Source organism: Anomaloglossus baeobatrachus, chromosome 3 (assembly GCF_048569485.1).
Source record: "Anomaloglossus baeobatrachus isolate aAnoBae1 chromosome 3, aAnoBae1.hap1, whole genome shotgun sequence".
In the NCBI taxonomy this organism is placed as follows: domain Eukaryota; kingdom Metazoa; phylum Chordata; class Amphibia; order Anura; family Aromobatidae; genus Anomaloglossus; species Anomaloglossus baeobatrachus.
In genome coordinates, this window is record NC_134355.1 from 219,970,433 (window position 1) to 219,993,812 (window position 23,380).

The following is a 23,380-nucleotide window of genomic DNA, read 5'->3' on the forward strand; positions in this document are numbered from 1 at the left end:
CACAGAGCGGCTTCTGTTTGTCCCTGGTGGCGCCCCTGTCCCTTACCGTCACAGTGGTGTCCGCATGCAATGTGGTGAGCATGAAAACGTCCTTGCGGTCTCTCCATTTTATGGCAAGAAGATGGTCACTTGCCATTGAGGAGGACGCACCCTTCTCCACACGTTTAGACACCAACTGTGAGGGTAGACCAACTCTGTTTTTTCTGATTGTTCCACAGGCCCCTGTGTTGCAGCGAGGAGGGATTTAGAAAGGGGGACACTGGTGTAGTAATTATCGGTATACACGTGATAGCCTTTCTCAAGGAAGGGGGTCATTAGCTCCCAAACAGTTTTGCCTGCGATGCCAATTGCCTGGGGGCAGTTTGGGGGGTTGATTTGGCGATCCCTCCCCTCGTAAATGAGAAAGGTACACGTGTAACCGGTTGTGCTTTCGCACATTTTGTATAATTTTATACCATATTTGGCACGCTTGGAGGGGATAAATTGGCGGAAAGACAGACGGCCCTTGTAGCTCATAAGGGACTCGTCTATAGAAACATTTTTGTCAGGGGTATACGAATTTAGGAAGGTAGTTTTTAGAAGGGATATTAGGGGTCTCAATTTATAAAGTCGGTCATAGTTTGGGTCATTTCTTTGGGGGGCTTGGGAATTATCGTTAAAATGCAGGAAATCGCAAAAGGGTCTCATATCGGGATCGGGTCATGATGGCTGAAAACACAGGGGTGCTGTGCACTGTTTTTGTTGCCCAGTACGAGCGGAGTGTAGGTTTTTTCACTAACCCCATGTTAAAAGTAATGCCCAAAAATTTTTTTAGTTCGGGGACATTTGTGGGGATCCAGGAGCGGGAATGGATGGAGGTAGGATTTTGGGATATATGTTGACGGGCATATAAATTGGTTTGGTGGACAAATAATTGGAGGACTTCTGGGGTAACATAAATTTGGAAAAAATCTAATGGGGTAAAATTTGTGACATTTACATTTATACCGGGGGTTGCTACAAATGGAGGAATTTGAGGGGAGAAGGACGGATCAGGATACCATAGTGGCCGGGGAAGGGCACTACTTGGACCGGCCTCTGACGTTTCAGCAGTGACGACCGACTCCGCTACCATCGGGCTGTCGGATCCCGAGGAGGAAGCCGAGTCGTCACCATCCGAAAATTGCTCGATTTCAGAGGCAGACTCTGTATCCGAGCCTGAACTGCCGGAGGCAAGAAGCATGTATGCCTGCTCGGCGGTAAATGTTCTCCGCGCCATTACGGTATTTTTCACTGCCTAGCAAAAAAAAGAAAAAAAAAATACTACAAATGTTTTGGTTTTTTTTTTTGAAAAATAGATTTTTTTTTAACCCAAACCCTTATCTTAACCCTGATCTAACCCTGATCCTAACCCTGATCTAACCCTGATCTAACCCTGATCCTAACACTGATCTAAGAAAAAAAAAATCTAAAATAAAAATTCTAACTAAAGGGGGACTCTGACGGAGGTGATGAGGATATTTGGGGGGGGGGTATTTTGGGTGAGGATATTGGAGATGAGGATGAGTGATTTATAATATAAATTGGTGGGGTTTTTTTCTGACAGAAACAGCAGCAAATGTAGTCTCTCTCTCTTCTCTCCCAGATCAACTACAAGGGAGAGAAGAGGGAGGCAGACCCAAATGCTGCCATTTCCAAAATATTTTGGGTATTTGATCACTGTGATAGGGTCTAACACAGTGATCAAATGTCAGGAACCAATGAAATTAATTCCTGACGTTGCTAGGTGGAAGGAGGCAGACTTCAGCGGTCGAACTGCGCATGCGCCCGCCATTTTACACGGACACGAGAAGGAGGGGGGCCGGGGGAATGCCGTGGGAACTCGGTAACGAGACCCAGGTACCGGGGGGGGGACCGAGAGGGACCGGACAAGGACCGTTCTCTCACATTTGACTGTTAGATCACGTCAAATGTGAGAGAAACCATTAAAAACCATTAAAAACCGGCATTTCATTTTGCTGGTACATGCTTGCCGTTATTCGGTTAATAACGGCGATCACCGTACCTTTAAATGAAAAAACCGGCCCGAACCGTAATCTCCGGGGTCTCAGCTACCCCCGGCAGCTGAGACCCCAGAAATTTTCTGACTCTGGGGGGCGCTAGACCCTTTTTTCCGACCGCCGTTAAAAAGCGGCGGATCGGAAGAAGTACCCTAATTTGTCGCCGTTAAAAGGCGTATCGGCGGTCGTTAAGGGGTTAACAGTAAGTGTAGACTCAGCCTGATAGTGCCAGTATAGCACTGGCTTTATGTTATATACAAAAATCCTAGTGATTGGTTCCCTTTAAGTGCTGTTGCGTAAAAATGGATGCCATGCAGATATATTACAGAAGTCAAAAAAACAGACTTATGGATAGCAAATGGATGGCATACAGATATCCGTACCAATGAAAAATCATGTTTTTCTGGATGAAAATTGATTGTTTGTTTTGATTTTTTTTAAACACTCTTGAAAATGTAGCCTAATAAGGGGCTCAAGCACATGATTTTCTCATACGAGAAAATCAGTCTGCGTTTCAGTAAATTTCATCATCGGGTGGTCAGTTTTTCTGTGATAAAAACAGTTTCTCTACCTTCTCCTATCAGTCCATGAAAATCGGTCAGTACTCTTTTGGCATTTGCAGTCCAATGGACATTTAGTCTTGCAAGTAACACTCTGTTAGAAGAAAAAAAGAAAAAAAAAACGGACAGGTGAACTACCCCATAGATGTACAACTACTATCCATGAAAAACAGATAGCACTTGTGCAAGTAAAAAAAAACCACAAGACACAACCACTGTCTGAATGAAGCGTAAGAGCTCAGACTTTATTTTGCGTACAACTGCAGTCTGTGTACTATAGTAATGAATTGGTCAATCATATATCCATGATTTTTTGCAGACCGAACAGTCCACACAAAAATCGCTGAAACATGTCAGATATTGATCAAGTATAGGCTCAAGAACGGCAATAAACGTCTATAGGATTCCAAATACCATTCAAATGCTGTTTGTTTTTCACTGACTAGACAGGAAAAGACAGAGAAAGTTTTTTTCTCAATTGAGAAAAACTGATGAAACTCTGACGATAAAAACTGATCCAAAGGCCAAACCTTAAAGAAATTCGGGTACAAAAAAAAAAAAAAAAGACGAAACTCAACCAATTTTCTCTCACAAAAAATTCACTAACATCTGAATGAGCTATAAAGAGTAGCTATAAGTGAACCTCAGTCACATGCCAACCTCTCCAACATGGCAAAGACCAAAGAGCTGTCTAAGGACACCAGGGACAAAATTGTAAACCGTTAAAAGGCTGGGATAAAGGACAATAGGCAAGGAGCTTGCTGAGAAGGCACAATTATTAGAAAATGGAAGAAACACAAGATGACTCAATTTTGCTCGGTCTGGGGCTCCATGTAAGATATTGCCTCATGGGGTAAGGATGATTCGGAGAAAGGTCCGGAATCATCCCAGAACTGAAAGGCAGGACCATGTCAATGACCTGAAGAGAGCTGGGAGCACAGTCTCAAAGATTACCGTTATTAACAAACTACACCGTCATGGAGTAAAATCCTGAAGAGCATGCAAGGTCCCCCTGCTCACGCCAGCACATGTCTAGGTCTGTTTGAAGTTCGCCAGTGACCATCTGGATGATTCAGATTATGCGTGGGAGAAGGTCATGTGGTCAGATGAGACCAAAATAGAACTTTTGGGTATCAACTCCACTCACAGTGTATGGAGGAAGGAGGAGGAGTACAACCCAAAGTACACTGTCCCAACCGGGAAGCATGGTGGTGGAAAAATCCTATTTTGGGAGTGCTTTTAGGCTAAGTGGAAAAGACAACTGCACCGTATTTCAGCCAACAACCTCCTTCCATCAGTAAGAGCATTGAAGATGGGTCATGGCTGAGTGCTCCAGCATGACAATGAGCCGAAACACACAGCCAGGGCAACTAAGGAGTGGCTCTGTAAGAAGCATTGAGGTCCTTGAGTGGACTAGTGTGCCTCCAGATCTAAGCCCCATAGAAAATCTTTGGAGGGAGCTGAAACTCAATGTTGCCCATCGACAGCCCTGAGACATCTAGAGAAGATCTGTATGGATGAACGGGCCAAAATCTCTGCTGCAGTGAGTGCAGACTTAGTCAAGAGCTACAGTAAACGTCTGACCTCTACCAAATATTATGTTCTGTTTTTCTACTGTGTCAAATACATATTTCATGCAATAAAATGAAAATTAATTATTTAAAAACCATACAATGTGATTTTCTGGATTTTTTATTCTTTCACAGTTGAAGTGTACCTATGATAAAATTACAGGCCTCTCCATTATTTGTAGATGGGAAAACTTGCAAAATAGGCAGTGTATCATATACTTAATTTTATCATAAAGTCAAAGGGACCCAAACTTTGATGCTGTAAAATAGTCGTAGTAAGGGCTAGGAGGCTGCAAAATGGGGTCAAGGGTAGGACGATTGCCCTGCAAACAAATGTAAATAGGGGGGGGGAATGGTGTAGGGTCCCGCCCTTTTATGGATAACCAGTGCAGGTAAAGAAGACAGCTGCGGGCTGCAGCCATTAGCGGTCTGCTTTACCTTGGCTGGTTATCAATAATAGAGGGGACCCTAAGCAGTTTTTTTTTTATATTATTTATAAATAAAATAAATAAATAAATAAATAAAAAAAAAAGCAGTTTGCAGTCACCCCAGAAGTGGCACATCCCTTAGATGCGCCAATTCTGGCATTTTGCCGGGCTCTCCCAGATTGTCCTATTGTGGTGGCAATCGGCGGTAATCTTTTGAGGGTTGATGCCAGCCATGAATTGTCAGATAGCGTCAAGCCCAAGGGTTAGAAATGGAGGGGTCTATCATCAGACACCCACATTAAAACCCCGATGCTTGTAAAGAAAAAAAAAAGGAAAAACTAAAATAGAATTTGTCTTACCGGTAATTCGGTTTCTAGGAAACCATCCATGACAGCACACAGGTTAACTCTCTACCCTAATAAGGAAAGGAAACACAAAGAGGTTAAATAACCCCTCCCCAGCTCCCATATCCAGTGTTTTTCCAAAGTAACCTTAACTGCACGAATGGTCTAAATCTTTTAATTCAGAAATAAGCCTATAAAGATGCATGACATAAAAAGAAAAAGATAGAGAGGGAGTATCTGTGCTGTCGTGGAGGGTTTCCTAGAAACCAAATTAACGGTAAGGCAAATTTTAATTTTCTCTACTCACCCTCCATGACAGCACACAGGAGGAGTACCAACTAAATAGAGTTAGGGAGGGACCACAGCTTGCAGCACCTTACAACCAAAGGCTACGTCCTTATTGGAAAGCAAGTCTAGTCTGTAATGTTTGGTGAAAGTATGGACAGAGGACCAGCTAGCGGCTCTGCAAATCTGTTCGATGGAAGCATTTGCCTTCTCGGCTCAGGAAACTGACATTGATCTTGTGGAATGCGATGTTAGATGATCCAGAGGAAGGAGACCTTGGTTGTTATATGCTTCCTTGATTACGTTATTAATCCAGTTGGATAATGTGCTTTTGGCAGCCTTTTTACCTGCATTCTGACCCACAATCTGGATGGAGAGATTTGAGTCATTCCTGAAGGTTTCGGTTCTTTGTAGGTAGAGTACTACCGCTCTACACACATCTAGTGAATGGAATTCCATTTCTTTCTCGTTAGCTGGTTTCTGACAGAAAGATGGTAAGACAATGTCCTGAGATCTATGAAAATCTGACACCACTTTTGGGAGGAATGATTGATCCAGATGGAAGATAATCCTATCATCAAGGATCTCCATATCAGGCTCCCTTGTAGAAAGAGCCTGGAGTTCACCCACACGTCTGGCTGTGATTGCTATAGGGAAAGCTGTCTTTTAGGATAGGGTCCTCATGTGTGGAAGTCAGTGGTTCAAAGGGGGGTTTTGTTAGCCCTTTAAGAACTATGTTTGAGTCCCAAGAAGGAACTAAAATAAGTTGTCTTGGACGTGGCCTCATTGCTAAAGACAGACATAGTTTGATCCAGCGATGGTCTGCTAGGTCCTGATCAAAAGTAGGAACTTAATGCCGATACCTGGACCTTAAGTGTGCTCGGACTGAGACCTTTTTCAAAGTGAAAAGTAGACAAGGCACTCCCAAAATGCTTTGATCAGACCAGTCAAGGTCCATACAATACTGGTCACACCAATGTGGCCCAGGAGAAGCTGGTTTGGGGCCATCATCAGCTTGTCCCAGGACGGCCCCCTAATACTGCCTCATATCCACGACCTTCTCCATAAAGGTCCTCTTCCATCACGATCTACGGAGGCTAAACTTGGCAGCTTGGCTTCTGAAGCCATAATTCTGAGAGCCAGGGGCCTGTTAGAGAGAGTAATTGAGACTTCAAAAAAGCCGTAAACCAATCACAGATCTCATATATTTCAAAATATGGAAGACCTTTAGCACCTGGTGCAAATTTCAGGTTCCTCACCCATTTCATCCGAATGTGGTTCACATCCTTGAGTTCCTACAAAACGGCCTTGAAAAAGGTCTCAGTTATAGTAGGAAAAGGATGGCACCTCCTGTCAGTGTGTCAACAAGATATTGGGGTGCACTTTAGGTTCCAAAGCCATAAAGTGAAAAGTAGACAAGGCACTCCCAAAATGCTTTGCATGAAGATTTATTAATGTGCTTTATAACGTTTTCAGTCCTATTTGGACCTTCACCAGTAGCACTATACAGAAAAATAAATAAACATAATATTTTTACAATAAGAAAATAAAAATGATATCCAAACAAAGAGAAACCATACAGACAATATTACAAAATTTCATATATGCATCTGGTATACATGATTCACAATATTCAAAATTCATATTGGAAAAATATGAAAAAATAAGGGAAAAGAAAAAAGAAGAAAAAAATTCAGAGAGGAACGAGAAAAAGAAAGGATGAGGAGGCAGGAGAAAAGGATCAGGGGAATCTCAAACAAAGGAAGTAAAGAATAGAGCAAAGGAAAGGAGGGGCAAAGGAGAGGGGATTCAATTCATGTATTGCATTGGAAAGTAAGGAAAAAACAGTTCATATAAAGGAAAGAGAGATTTGAAAAAGGGGAACAAAGGTAGTGTAGGAGCACATGTGAATGGACATAGGGGGTGTATATGATAGTGGGATGGAGGTCACAACTGAAAGGATGCAGTGTTGTATGTAGGGGAGTGTTGGAGATGCAGGTTGAAATGTGTGTAGGAAAGATTCAGTATTCTATAATATGATGAACGTGAACAGGCAACAAGGTATGCATATGGCTGTATAGAATGATAAGTTATAACATGTATAATGTTCTCTCATTAAAAAAATTGGTAATACTCTCACATACCACCTACATCTAGGTACGATTGATACCAAAACAGCAGATTTTCTTACCAAATCCAATCCCATTACCCTGGTTCTGTACATACTCCCCAAAATCCACAAAAGACTAGACAATCCACCTGGGAGACCCATAGTGGCGGGCTCAGACTCTGCTCTTTCTCCCCTATCGATCTTCCTGGAAAAGATTTTAACTCCTTTGATCAAGACCACGAAATCCTTCCTTCTTGATACAAGTGCATTCCTTCAGATCATCAGAGAATTAGGGCAAGTCAGCAAAGAGGCTTGTCTACTAACTATGGATGTAACTAGCCTCTATACCAGCATACCTCATGATGCTGGTATATCTGCTATTAAGGATCTCTTAACTAAACATCATTTTGAGCCCTCTGTGATATCCTTATGCCTCGATCTTTTGACATTGGTCTTGAAGGAGAACTACTTCCTCTTTGGGGACCACTACTACCTCCAGACACAGGGTACCGCGATGGGCTCTAACGTAGCCCCCCCCCTTATGCAAACAGCTATATGATCAAATTTGAAGATGAGGTCATCTATCCCAACTCGCTGTTTCAAACTCACTGTCTGGTGTGGAAGAGATGTATAGATGATGTCTTTTGCATTTGGGGGGGCCCCGTCGGAGCCCTTCACGAATTTTATGAACAGTTAAACACAGCCTGGCCCGGTCTACGGTTTACCCTACAACAGGATCCACACAAAATCAATTTCTTAGACACCACTGTCCTCAAAGATTCTGAGGGCAATCTCTCTACAGATTTGTTTACTAAAAGCACAGATAAAAATACCCTTCTCCATTTTTCCAGCCATCATCCGATGTCTGTTAAAAAATCTATCCCTATCTCTCAATTTCAAAGAGTTAAACGAATTGTTTCTGACAAGGATACTCTTAATCTAAGACTTCAAGAAATGCAAAACAAATTCTCTGATAGAGGTTACCCGCCACCTTTACTGGACAGCAGTCGTGAATACACTAGTAACATCATTAGGAAAAATGAAAAAAGGATACCCTTTCCTCATACTTTTCATCCTTTTGCATTTAAAATCCATAAAACCATACGTAAAAATTGGCATATTTTGGCACAAGGGTACCCCAACATCCCTGAATTCAAGTCACCCTTTTTACGCTGCTATAAGAGACCGCCAAACATTAAGGACAAGCTTATCAGGGCAGATGTGGGCCCTATACAAAAAATTCCTAAACAGAGATTTCTTGGAACACCTAAATTTGGTACCTTTCCCTGCCTAAGTTGCCCACAATGCTACAATGTCCAAAAAGGTGACTGCTTCCATAATCCACACACGGGTACACGATATCCCATACGCAATTTTTTCACATGCAAATCGATAAATGTGGTATATATTATCAAGCGTCCTTGCGGTCTCCTCTATGTGGGTGAGACCACCCAACATATAGGGGACTGCATTTCTAAACACAAATCCACTATTAGATGCGAAAACCTTCTCCTGCCTATTCCATATCATTTCAAAAATGCCAGACACACCATCTCACAGTTAAAATTTCAAGTTATTGATCATGTGGACACTCCCAGGAGGGGTGGCGACATGATCAAACTTCTCAAAAAAAGGGAGGCTTACTGGATTCACGAGCTCAGCACCTTAGCCCCCAGAGGTCTCAATCGGGAGTATGAACTGCAGTCCTTTTTATGATGTCCTTGTGTATGTAAATATCTTCTTGACACCTGATGTATTATGTTTATGTTCATGATAATATATGTTTATCCTCTAATTCTCCTTTTCTTTTTTCTAGAAAAAATATTGACTCCATCCTGTGGCCTTTATTGCTCTCTTATTGTTCTTTCACCATTATCACCATTCTTCGGATATCAGTCGCCTTGTACTAAGCACGGAGAGCCTTGTGTCCCCTTTTTTCCAACTTAGCATTGAATGTACAGCTCAGCACTGTCCCAGACACTCATCACCGTATGTTACATTCTATGTGGACTTCGCATTTGGATCGATCACTGTGTTACTTGATTCCCCTATTTGGAGACTTCCATATACGCTTTCTCCCTGTCACCATTCCCCACTAATGCAGGCGCTCCTTTCACTTGTCTTGGACTCCCAGCCAAATGTAGAGTCTGCACGCATGCGCTGTTATCAGTGCCTCCAGTTCCCTGCACTGCCTCTACTGCTCCACGCTGTTACAAGGCACCGCCCTAATCAGTGCAACGCTCTTATTTAATCCAACCCATCTGGCAACTGTCATGGCAGTCCCCATGCAGCGGTGGACACCGCGCCTGACAGCTCACACACCTTTTTCACCATGTATGGTAAGTTCACTAGCGTCTTCACCGCTCCTGTTCTCACTTAGTATATTAGTTTCTTATCCCTTCTCTCTGAGCTTTTTTTACTCCTTTTTCTTTACCCCCCTTTTTTTTCCTCTACTCTCTTTTTCACTCCTTTTTCTCTACTCATTCACTGATCTTCCACTTTCTTCTCTCACACTCCTGTTCCTTATCTCTCTTACATACCTTTGTCGTTACAAACACATAGACCATTACATTACATTATACATGTTATAACTTATCATTCTATACAGCCATATGCATACCTTGTTGCCTGTTCACGTCCATCATATTATAGAATACTGAATCTTTCCTACACACATTTCAACCTGCATCTCCAACACTCCCCTACATACAACACTGCATCCTTTCAGTTGTGACCTCCATCCCACTATCATATACACCCCCTATGTCCATTCACATGTGCTCCTACACTACCTTTGTTCCCCTTTTTCAAATCTCTTTCCTTTATATGAACTGTTTTTTCCTTACTTTCCAATGCAATACATGAATTGAATCCCCTCTCCTTTGCCCCTCCTTTCCTTTGCTCTATTCTTTACTTCCTTTGTTTGAGATTCCCCTGATCCTTTTCTCCTGCCTCCTCATCCTTTCTTTTTCTCGTTCCTCTCTGAATTTTTTTCTTTTTTTCTTTTCCCTTATTTTTTCATATTTTTCCAATATGAATTTTGAATATTGTGAATCATGTATACCAGATGCATATATGAAATTTTGTAATATTGTCTGTATGGTTTCTCTTTGTTTGGATATCATTTTTATTTTCTTATTGTAAAAATATTATGTTTATTTATTTTTCTGTATAGTGCTACTGGTGAAGGTCCAAATAGGACCGAAAACATTATAAAGCACATTAATAAATCTTCATGCAAAGCATTTTGGGAGTGCCTTGTCTACTTTTCACTTTATGGCTTTGGAACCTAAAGTGCACCCCAATATCTTGTTGACACACTGACAGGAGGTGCCATCCTTTTCCTACTATAACTGAGACCTTTTTCAAGGCCGTTTTGTAGGAACTCAAGGATGTGAACCACATTCGGATGAAATGGGTGAGGAACCTGAAATTTGCACCAGGTGCTAAAGGTCTTCCATATTTTGAAATATATGAGATCTGTGATTGGTTTACGGCTTTTTTGAAGTCTCAATTACTCTCTCTAACAGGCCCCTGGCTCTCAGAATTATGGCTTCAGAAGCCAAGCTGCCAAGTTTAGCCTCCGTAGATCGTGATGGAAGAGGACCTTTATGGAGAAGGTCGTGGATATGAGGCAGTATTAGGGGGCCGTCCTGGGACAAGCTGATGATGGCCCCAAACCAGCTTCTCCTGGGCCACATTGGTGTGACCAGTATTGTATGGACCTTGACTGGTCTGATCTTTTGCAGAGTCTTTGCCAGAAATGGAAGTGGTGGAAACGCATAGGCCAGAGGGAATCTTCAGTGGAGGGAGAAAGCATCCACTGCTAGAGCATGATCGTTAGGATTCGGAGAGAAAAAAAAAAAGATCTGTCTTGTCATTTTGCTCTGTCGCAAAGAGATCCACCTCTGGACGACCCCATCTCAGGACTAGGGTGTGGAATACTTTTGATTTAAGAGACCACTCTCCTGGATGAAAGTCTTTCCTGCTGAGGTAATCCGCCTGAGTACTTGCGGAACCTTTCAGATGAACTGCCGACAGAGATAGATGTATTTCTGCCCAAAAAAATATTTTTGAGGATATTTTCTGTAGACTTACTTGGCGTATGCTTCCTTGATGTTGAAGATGGGCCACAGAAGTCATATTGTCCGAATAGACAACCACGTGCGTCCCCTGGATCAGATATGGGGTTTGCAGCTCTGAGGGCTTGGTCCACTGCTTCCAGTTCCCGGTAATCTGAGGATCTGCGGCTGACTTCTTGGGACCAGACACCCTGGAAAGGAAGTTGTGTGACTATTGCTATTTAGTCTCTCTGGCCAGCATACGTTGTAATGGTCACTAGGGGCCCTTGATGTTTCGGGAACATCCACCATAGTAAGGATGTCCTTACCGGACCTTGTAAAAGTATCTTTTTGTTCAGAGACCCTGGATAACCATCCCAAGAAGCTAGGATGTGTGCTTGCAGAGAATGTGTGTGGGCCTGAGCCCAGGATATCGCCGGGATACATGACATCCTAGACCCAAACACGGACATTGCAAATCGTAAGATCACTTATCTCTGTCCATGCAGGGCAGTAATTTTGTTTCTGATCTTCATGTCCTTGTCTATGGGCAGGAAGGAAGTCTGTTTGATGGAGTCCAACATAACTTCCAGGAAGACTTTCCTTGTGGATGGAATCAGATCAGATTCATCCCAATCTTTCCAGGATCCCGAGGGTTGTCTGTACATGTTCCTGGAGTAAACGGGCTGAGGGGGCTACTACCAGTAAGTCATCGAGGTAGGGAATGATACAAATGTTTTGATTCTGTATGAAGGCCACTATCTCCCCCATTAGCTTGGTGAAGACTTGAGGAGCTGAGAAGAGACCGAACGAGAGGGCGTTGAATTGATAGTGACGGAGATGCCCGTCGTGAAACACTGCGAAACGCAGGAATTTTTTGTGAGTGATAGATTGGGATGTGATAATATGCGTCTTTCAAAATTGATTGTAGCCATGACAATCTTGTGTCCAATAAGAGGTGTAGTGGATTTGACGGATTCCATTTTGAATCTTCTGTAGACTGTGTGTCGATTTAATGGTTTCAGATTTATTATTAACCTGTGGGTGCCGCTGGGTTTTCTTTTGTTTTGTTTTTTTAAATCAAGTATAGACGGGAATAGTGGCCTTGACCCGCCTTTTTTTCTGGCACTTAAGATATTACCCCTATTTTTTGGAGATTTTAGATGCTTAACATAAGGGGGTCTTGTGATCCCTGGGAAAAGAAGGGGTGAACCATCGATATTGTTGAGGGTAGGTGGCAAATTCGATTCTTAGGTCATCCCTGACTGTATTTATGACCCACTGGTTTGTTGAAATCTCTTGCCACTGTTGAAGAAAGACGACCTCTATTCTGATGAAGTCATTGTTTTTCTTGGCAATGACTCCGATCTTCGGTCTTCTGGGACATAAAGATGTTCCTTATTTTGCCCCCTTTTTGGTAACTCCACCGGCCCATTTTACCCTTTCCTCTGTACTGTAGGGGTACACTCTGAGGGGGACGAAAAAAATTCTCTCTTCTGCTTCTCTTCCGGCAACTGCTTCTTTTTGTCTGTTGCTTGTTCCAGGATATCATCCAGGGCTGGGCCAAAACATACTCTCCTCAAAAGGGGATAGAACACAGCTTCACCTTAGAGGTAGTATCGCCGCTCCATACCTTTAGCCTAAGGGCACGTCTTGCAGAGATTGAGAGAATCCGACTTATTGCTGCCACCCAGACTGACTCAGCAGATCAATCTGCTAGAAATCCCCTTGCCTTTTGCAGAAGCGGAAGAGAAGCCAGGAGATCTTCTCTTGGGGTGTCCTGGGTGAGGTGCTCCTCGAGCTGGCCCAGCCACCTGAACAATGACCTGGCTACACATGTGGAGGCCACACCGGCGGAGGTTTCCCAGGATTTTCTGAGAAGGCTTTGCATCTTGTGGTCCATAGGGTCCTTAAGTTGTGCGAAGTCTTCAAAAGAAGAGTCATCCTTCTGGCCACTCTGGCTACTTGGACATCCACCTTAGTGACTTCCCAGCAGCAGGAGGGATCGTCCTCTAGTGGGAATCTGGTTTTCAATTCCTGAGGGATGGTTAGGCATTTCTCTGGGTCCTCTCACTCCTAAAGAATCATGTATCTGATGATCTCATGTACTGGGAATCCCACTTTCTTTCAGGCTTTTAAGCCTCCAAACATCTCTTGTACTGACCTGGCTGATTTCTCTTCAACCCCCGTAGTATCCCGCACCGCTCCCAGTAGCTCATCCATGTCTTCATTGAGAAGAAATATTTATTTTCGGATCTATCCACTGAGGAGATACCTTCCTCTTCATCCATTAAATAATCTGGCAGTGATGTAGAATCTTATAAAGAGTGCGAATCTAACTCCTCTATGGGGCTAAGGTTTCTCTTCTTAGGTGCAGGGGCTGCAGTTGGAAGTGGCTGGGAGAGGGATGCTATAAAATACTTTACTTCCTGACGCACTAGACTTCTTAAATCTTCAATGAGGGAGGGTTGTTCCTGACTACACGGTCAGTACAGGTTTGGCACAGCTTCTTAGTATGGGCAGAAGGAAGCTTTTTGCTACACAACACATTCGGCTGCAGGTTCTCTCCTTCTTGGGTGCAACATTCTTGTCAACATTCTTGTCTCCCAGCATCTAACAGAGTGGGTTACTCCACCTCCTCCAAATGGTTGGGGGGGTGCAGCCGACTGAGTGAGGCAAATGCTGGGCCGCCACGGGGCAGTGATGGCACATGCATTCCCCAGTGGAACGCATGAAACCGGAAAGCGATGTCGGCAACAAGCACCTGGGCGAGTCAGCCTGCTCTGCTTTACCTCCGAGAGGCGCAGGGGGTCAGGCAAGTCCCGAATCCCGAGGAGACCGGAGTAGCGATGGAGGAGGAAGCGGGTGAGCTCCAACCTCGGCTGCCCAGTCAGGTAATACAAAAATCAAGCGGCGTTCCTATCACCAGCCACAGAAGCACTGCAGATAACCTCTTCGTGCCCCCTAGGGACAGGAAACAACATTGGAGATGGGAGGTGGGGAGGGGTTATTTAACCTCTTTGTGTTTTTGTACCTATTAGGGCGGAGAGTTAACCTCCTGTGTGCTGTCGTGGAGGGTGACTAGAGAAAAAAATGTATTTGAATAAAGACCCCCACACACTCCCTCGTTCACCAATTTGTTAATTTAAAAAAAACACCTTTAAGTTCTGACGTAATCCAATGGTGTATTGTCCCATGACGTCCATTGAATACTATGGAGCCTCATTCTCAGAACAAGGCTCCATAGGTCACTAATGGCAAACACTGATTTTCTCCTAAAAGTTAAATCGGAATCTCAGTTTGCAGACACGTGTTTCGGGATGCTGCTTCTCCTCATTGCAAAGCACGAGATCTGATTTGGCTGTACAAGTGTTAGGATTGCTACTTCCAATAGGTGGCACTAGTGGCAGATTAGGACACCCATTGGACCGCACGTGGCAATTTACATACATGGCGAGTGATTTTATAAAGTTATTTATGGGGCCTACAGGGGAGGAGTCGGGGGGGGGGGGGTCAGGAGGTAACATGCACCATTATAGAATGCAGCACATGCAATGCTTAAGGTTCTAGGTTTAGTTTAAAAGACCGAAATCCGGTGACAGGTTCCCTTTAAAAATTTGCGTGTCACTTTATGTGGTAATCATTTTGGGAATGCTTTTGCATATCCCACTGAGTCGAAGATTTATTTTTGTGATAAATATACCACTAAAATAAAGTATAATGTATGACAATATTATTAGGGTTTGCTTATAAAAATGTTTGCAAATTTTTCTACATTTTGATAAAAAAAATTAAATTTTTTACATTTGAATTTGTATGTCAATAACAGATAGTCATTCTACACAAAAAGATAAACATTTGGAGGCAAAATGAACAAAACACAGGAATTCAGAAATTATTTTTCAATGCGATATTTATTTTTACTCTGTGCACCGTATAGCAAGAGTTATAAGACCATTTTATTCTTTGAGTCAGAATGGTTATAGTTATAAAATAAATATATATATATATATATATATATTATATATATATATATATATATATATATATATATATATATATATATATATATATATATATATACACACAGTGCCTACAAGTAGTATTCAACCCCCTGCAGATTTAGCAGGTTTGATAAGATGCAAATAAGTTAGAGCCTGCAAACTTCAAACAAGAGCAGGATTTATTAACAGATGCATAAATCTTACAAACCAACAAGTTATGTTGCTCAGTTAAATTTTAATACATTTTCAACATAAAAGTGTGGGTCAATTATTATTCAACCCCTAGGTTTAATATTTTGTGGAATAACCCTTGTTTGCAATTACAGCTAATAATCGTCTTTTATAAGACCTGATCAGGCTGGCACAGGTCTCTGGAGTTATCTTGGCCCACTTCTCCATGCAGATCTTCTCCAAGTTATCTAGGTTCTTTGGGTGGCTCATGTGGACTTTAATCTTGAGCTCCTTCCACAAGTTTTCAATTGGGTTAAGGTCAGAAGACTGACTAGGCCACTGCAACACCTTGATTTTTTCCCTCTTGAACCAGGCCTTGGTTTTCTTGGCTGTGTGCTTTGGGTCGTTGTCTTGTTGGAAGATGAAATGACGACCCATCTTAAGATCCTTGATGGAGGAGTGGAGGTTCTTGACCAAAATCTCCAGGTAGGCCATGCTATCCATCTTCCCATGGATGCGGACCAGATGGTCAGGCCCCTTGGCTGAGAAACAGCCCCACAGCATGATGCTGCCACCACCATGCTTCACTGTAGGGATGGGGTTGTATGCAGTGCCATCCAGTCTCCAAACGTCACGTGTGTGGTTGGCACCAAAGATCTCGATCTTGGTCTCATCAGACCAGAGAACCTTGAACCAGTCTGTCTCAGAGTCCTCCAAGTGATCATGAGCAAACTGTAGACGAGCCTTGACATGACGCTTTGAAAGTAAAGGTACCTTACGGGCTCGTCTGGAACGGAGACCATTGCGGTGGAGTACGTTACTTATGGTATTGACTGAAACCAATGTCCCCACTGCCATGAGATCTTCCCGGAGCTCCTTCCTTGTTGTCCTTGGGTTAGCCTTGACTCTTCGGACAAGCCTGGCCTCGGCACGGGTGGAAACTTTCAAAGGCCGTGGAAGGCTAACAGTAGTTCCATAAGCCTTCCACTTCCGGATGATGCTCCCAACAGTGGAGACAGGTAGGCCCAACTCTTTGGAAAGGGTTTTGTACCCCTTTGCCAGCCTTGTGACCCTCCACGATCTTGTCTCTGATGGCCTTGGAATGCTCCTTTGTCTTTCCCATGTTGACCAAGTATGAGTGCTGTTCACAAGTTTGGGGAGGGTCTTAATTAGTCAGAAAAGGCTGGAAAAAGAGATAATTAATCCAAACATGTGAAGCTCATTGTTCTTTGTGCCTGAAATACTTCTTAATACTTTAGGGGAACCAAACAGAATTCTTGTGGTTTGAGGGGTTGAATAATAAATGACCCTCTGAATAAACTTTTCACAATTTAAAAAAAAAATAAAAAAAGAAATAACATTCTTTTTTGCTGCAGTGCATTTCACACTTCCAGGCTGATCTACAGTCCAAATGTCACTATGCAAACTTAATTCCGAATGTGTAAACCTGCTAAATCTGCAGGGGGTTGAATACTACTTGTAGGCACTGTATATAGACACACATATACAATATTTTTCGTTTTATAAGACGCACCCCAAATTCAAAGGAAAAAATAGGTAAAAAAACAAACAAAAAAATATTTATGGAGTCTGTTTTATAATCCGGTGGGGACTTACCGCAGCACTGGGTCTGCTCCGCACTGTCTCTACTCTGTGCTGCTCTGTTCTGTCCTAGCTCTGCTCCGTGTTGGTTCTGATGTGCCCCATGCTGGCTCTGCATTGCCCAGTGCTGGCTCTGCTCCATGCTGTTTATGCCTTGCCCCGTGCTGGCTCTGCTCTGCCCCATGCTGGTTCTGCTTTCTGCAGTCTCTGCCCCTTGCTGGCACTGTTCTGTGAGGGGTGCGGCGAAGCAAGGGTTATTCTGAAGATGTGCTTCAAACAAATGGCGCCCTGAGGCAGCGCGTGCACAGATGGAGCTTTTCAGCAAAGAGCTCCATCTGCGCTGGCGCAGATTCTGGGCGTCATTATTTGAAGTCCTTACCACTGAAATTGTCAGAATAGCTTGTACTTCGCTGGCCGCCGCTGACCACAGCAGCTACACCTGCCGCCGCACACATCAGCTCCGCCAGCTGCCGCCGCACACAGCAGCTCCGCTGGCCACCGCTGCACACAGCACCTCCTGTGACCCCTCTCAATCACCACCTGGTAAGCTACATTCAGATTTTAAAGACACACCCCTCATTTTCCTCCCAAATTTTTGGGAGGAAAAAAGTGCGTCTTATAATCCAAAAAATATGGTAGATATGGGGTTGCAAAATAGAGTGATAGCCTTCCTTATTCAAAATCCCTTTTACCTTGTACAAATCTTCCACTTTACTAGCACCAAAGCAACCCTAGACCATCACATCACCTCCACCATGCTTGACAGATGGCATCAGGCACTCTTCCAGCATCTTTTCAGTTGTTCTGCGTCTCAAAATATGTTCTTCTGTGTGATCCAAACATATCAAACTTCGATTTGTCTGTACATAACACTTTATTCCAATACTCCTCTGTCCAATTTCTGTTCTTTTGCCCATATTATTCTTTTCCTTTTATTAGCCACACTCAGATATGGCTTTTTCTTTGCCACTCTGCCCTGAAGGCCAGCATCCCGGAGTCACCGCTTCACTGTAGACGTTGACACTGACGTTTTGCAGGTACTAATTAATGAAGCTGCCAGTTAAGGACCTGTAAGGCGTTGATTTCTCAAACTAGAGACTCTAATGTACTTGTATTGTTGCTCAGTTGTGCAGCAGGGCCTCCCCCTTCTTTCTACTCTGGATAGAGCCTGTTTTTGCTCTTCTCTGAAGGGAGTAGTACACACCATTTTAGGAAATCTTCAGTTTCTTGGCAATTTCTCACATGGAATATCCTTCCTTTCTAAGAATAAGAATAGACTGTCAAGTTTCACATGAAAGTTCTCTTTTTCTGGCAGTTTTGAGAGTTTAATGGAACCAACAAATTTAATGCTCCAGATTTTCAACTAGCTCAAAGGAAGTTTTTTAGCTTCTCTAATCAGCAAAACTGTTTTCAACTGTGTTAACATACTAACACAAAGTTTTTCAAGGGCTTTCTAAACACTCATTAGCCTTCTAACACAGTTAGCAAACACAATGTACCATTAGAACACTGGAGTGGTGGTTGTTTGAAATGAACCCCTATACACCTATGTAGATATTATATTAAAAAACAAGACATTTGAAGCTAGAATAGTCATTTACCAAATTAATAATGTATAGAGTGTATTTCTGTTTAATTGTTAGATTCATTGAAAAAAAAATGTGCTTTTCTTTAAAAAATAAGGAAATATCTAAGTGACCCTAGACTTTTGAAGTGTGTGTGTGTTATACATACACACGCACACACACACACACACACACACACACACACACACACACACACACACACACACACACACTGAGAGCTGTAAATTATTTTTTTTTCCGCCAACAGAGCTGAAAGAAAGCTTGCTATCACTGGGATGAGATGAAGTGTTCAGTGATACCACTGTTCTTTACATAGAGCTTCCTATCACCATGATGAAAATACACAGCATTTTTGCTGTATTTTTCATTGATTTTCTTATGCTGTCCACCATACAAGTTTAATAATGTGACAGATGTATAACTCGGGAAATTCCGGATGAGACAAGGCCAAATATGTACTTTCTAATTTAACTATTTTTTTACATAACAAAAGCCTTTTTAATGGCAAAATATTTAGTTATTTTTCTGCACTTTAATTTGAAGGTTTTGGGGTTTTTTGATTTTTTTTTTTCAACTTCGTTCCACGATGGGATTTGAACACAGAATTGTTTGATCTGTTACACACTGATGCACTGCAATACTCATTTACTTCAATGCATTACATCTATGTGTTACACTTACAGGAAGCCTATTAGACCCCATTTATGGCAGGGCTTATTAGGCCATCATACCTGGTAAACAGACAAAATATATGGCCTACAGCTATGATTGTGCGGGCACCTGTATGTCAGCAACTTTACCATTATGATGGAAAACCATTGCCAGCAAGACATTACTCTGCAGCTATGAACGTCCAGACAATTTTTACATGGATGGCCAGAGTTCTCCATTGTGAGTCACTACTTGATAGGATCTCTCTGCTTTAGCTTAAGGCCCAGTCACACTAAACAACTTACCAGCGATCCCAACAACGATACAACCTGATAGGGATCGCTGGTAAGTTGCTAGGAGGTCGCTGGTGAGATGTCACACTAAGCGACGCTCCAGCGATCCCACCAGCAACCTGACCTGGCAGGGATCGCTGGAGCGTCGCTACACGTGGAAGCATGCTGCACTTGGTAACTAAGGTAAATAGTTGCGCTGGTAACCAACCCGATATTTACCTTGGTTACCAGCGCACTCCGCTTAGCGCTGGCTTCCTGCATCGGGTTAATTACCCGATGTGTACTGTTGCTACGTGTGCAGAGAGCAGGGAGGCGGCACTGGCAGTGTGAGAGCGGCGGACGCTGGTAACGAAGGAAAGTATGGGGTAACCAAGGTAAGGGCTTCTTGGTTACCTGCTGTTTACCGTGGTTACCAGCGTCCGCAGAAGCTGGCTCCTGCTGCCTGCACATTTAGTTGTTGCTCTGTCGCTGTCACACACAGCGATGTGTGCTTCACAGCGGGAGAACAACAACTAAAAAATGGCCCAGGACGTTCAGCAACAACCAACGACCTCACAGCAGTGGCCAGGTTGTTGCTGGATGTCACACTAAGCAACATCACTAGCAAGTTGTGCCTCAGCAGCGATGTTGCTTAGTGTGACGGTACCTTTATAGAGAGGGTCCAGATGTAAATATAATGGATATAGGAGTTTACACATCTCCATTAAAATGCCAAGTTTTTGTCATATAAAAAAAATATAAAGAAGAATAAATTTCAGAGCTTTTTAACCACTAAATGGAATAGGTCAGTAGGTTTTTGCTACCTCATCTAAGAGCAGCGTAATGTGAACAAATAGAAAAAAAAGAGAGACCCTAATGCTAAAGACGTAACACTTTGATTATCACAACTGCTGCACCCAGTAAACTAAGTTCTTAGATGTAGAGCAGCTCAGAAAGCTAACCCCACCCATACCAGGCTCTCAATGTGCACAGTCTACTGAAAGTGAGCTGCTTCTCACAGAAGGGGGCAAAGTGCGGTGAAATTGAAAAAAAAAAAAGTGCAATTCTGCAATTGTTTTTCAGTTTGTTCATTTTATGGTGATAACATGGCAATAGAATTCTCCACGTCAATATGATTACAAAGATAGTAAACATGCATAGTTTTTGTTTCATTTAAAATGGTGGAAAACAAAAAAGATGAACATTTTTATTTAAAAAAAAAAAAAAAAGCTCACGTGTGTCACCATTTTTTGAGGCCTGTAATGCTTTTACATTTTGGTTGCTGGGGCTGAGTGAGGGCTTGTTTTATGCACCCAGGACAGTGTCACTGACAGCTGATCGGCAGGGGAAGAAGTCCCCGCACTCAGATAGCGGTGATCGGTCAGTCAGCCTGATTGACCAATTACACATGTTCATGCTGGAGGTGCTAAAATATCAGCACCTCCCTCACAGTTATTGGCGGAGCTCGGCACAGCTGTCAAACATGACATCCTGGACTGCCAAGTATGGTGACCTGTTACATCCAGCCATAGGCAGGCTCTAACAGGCATTTTGCCAGTGTAGGTCTCATGTATAGTAATACATGAGGCTAGTGATCGGAATGATAAAAGTATTATTAATAATAATAATAAAAGTTACATTTATTTGGTTTCGCCGCATCAAAATAAACACCATCTATAAAACTGTCACACTATTTACCCCTACAGTGAATATGGGGGGGAAATTAAAAAAACAACACAAAAACACAACTATGCTTTTTCATTATACTTTCTCATACTTTCAAAATAAAGGTGGACTAAAACGCGATCAACAGGACAAATGTAAATTAAAAAATGTTATCGCTGAAAACTTAATCTTGTGCTGCAGAACCATGCCACCATACACCTCCGTGAGTGTAAAACGAAACCTATAGCATCCACAATACACAGTAATGTAAAAACAATACTTATTGTATTTGTGTAAAAGTGGCAAAACCTTAAAGAAAAGGAAAAAAAAAATGATATAAATGTGGTATGGTTGTAAATTATACAGACCCAAAGAATAAGACTGTCTTATCACTTTTACCACACAGTGAAAAGCATAAAAAGCAATATTTCTGAATTGCTGATATTTGTTTATTCTGCATCACAAAAAATTGGAATAGAACACAATAAAAAAAATTATGTGCCCAAAAATGGTGCCAATAACATCAATTCACCCACAAAAAAACAAGCACTCAAATAACTGACGGTAGAAATATAGAGATATTACACCTCCCAAAAAAAGTTATGCAAAAAAGTTTTTTTTAAAAAAAAATGAAAAAGTTAAGTGTGTGATAGTTGGCAAACATATATATATATATGTATATGTATATATATATATATATATATATATATATATATATATATATATATATTATATATACACACAGCCATATGAAAAAGTTTGGGCACCCTATTAATGTTAACCTTTTTCCTTTATAACAGTTTGGGTTTTTGCAACAGCTATTTCAGCTTCATATATCTAATAATTGATGGACTGAGTAATATTTCTGGATTGAAATGAGGTTTATTGTACTAACAGAAAATGTGCAATCTGCATTTAAAGAAAATTTGACCGGTGCAAAAGTATGGGCACCTCAACATAAAAGTGACATTAATATTTTGTAGATCCTCCTTTTGCAAAAATAACAGCCTCTAGTCGCTTCCTGTAGCTTTTAATGAGTTCCTGGATCCTGGATGAAGGTATATTTGACCAGTCCTGTTTACAAAACAATTCCAGTTCAGTTAAGTTTGATGGTCGCCGAGCATGGACAGCAAGCTTCACATCATCCCACAGATGTTCAATGATATTCAGGTCTGGGGACTGGGATGACCATTCCAGAACATTGTAATTGTTCCTCTGCATGAATGCCTGAGTAGATTTGGAGCGGTGTTTTGGATCATTGTCTTGCTGAAATATCCATCCCCTGCATAACTTCAACTTCGTCACTGATTCTTGCACATTATTGTCAAGAATCTGCTGATACTGAGTTAAATCCATGCGACCCTCAACCTTAACAAGATTTCCGGTGCCGGCACTGGCCACACAGCCCCAAAGCATGATGGAACCTCCACCAAAATTTACTGTGGGTAGCAAGTGCTTTTCTTGGAATGCCGAGGATTTTTGCCTCCATGCATATCGCCTTTTTGTATGACCAAACAACTCAATCTTTGTTTCATCAATCCACAGGACCTTCTTCCAAAATGTAACTGGCTTGTCCAAATGTGCTTTTGCATACCTCAGGCGACTCTGTTTGTGGCGTGCTTGCAGGAACGGCTTCTTTCGCATCACTCTCCCATACAGCTTTTCCTTGTGCAACGAGCGCTGTATTGTTGACTGATGCACATTAACACCATCTGCAGCAAGATGATGCTGCAGGTCTTTAGAGGTGGTCTGTGGATTGTCCTTGACTGTTCTCACCATTCTTCTTCTCTGCCTTTCTGATATTTTTCTTGGCCTGCCACTTCTGGGCTTAACAAGAACTGTTGGGGCTTTGCGGTATACTTTGGAGCGTTTACAGATCACTTAAGGTATTATTTTCCTTGCAAATTAAATAATTGATAAAATCTTTTTACATGGGATCATTATACCACAACCTTATTTATATATGGCATAGGATTTAGATACAATTTTGCACTGTGCACTTTGTCATATATTGGGGATTGACTTTTTAAG

At 42.2% G+C, this 23,380-nt stretch overlaps 1 protein-coding gene across 8 annotated transcripts in view; it reads right to left on the minus strand.

The window, feature by feature from the left end:
- The window catches only part of CEP170 (centrosomal protein 170), a 974,470-nt gene that overhangs the window by 858,867 nt on the left and 92,223 nt on the right, over positions 1-23,380 (minus strand). The window contains exon 2 of one of the 8 annotated variants that reach the window (XM_075339730.1): positions 4,958-5,013. The exons of the other annotated variants lie outside the window; for them this stretch is intronic. Coding sequence (XP_075195845.1) covers positions 4,958-4,987 — 30 coding nt within the window. The 5' untranslated portion in view covers positions 4,988-5,013. The remainder of the gene's footprint in view (positions 1-4,957; positions 5,014-23,380) is intronic. 8 annotated transcript variants of the gene reach the window in all.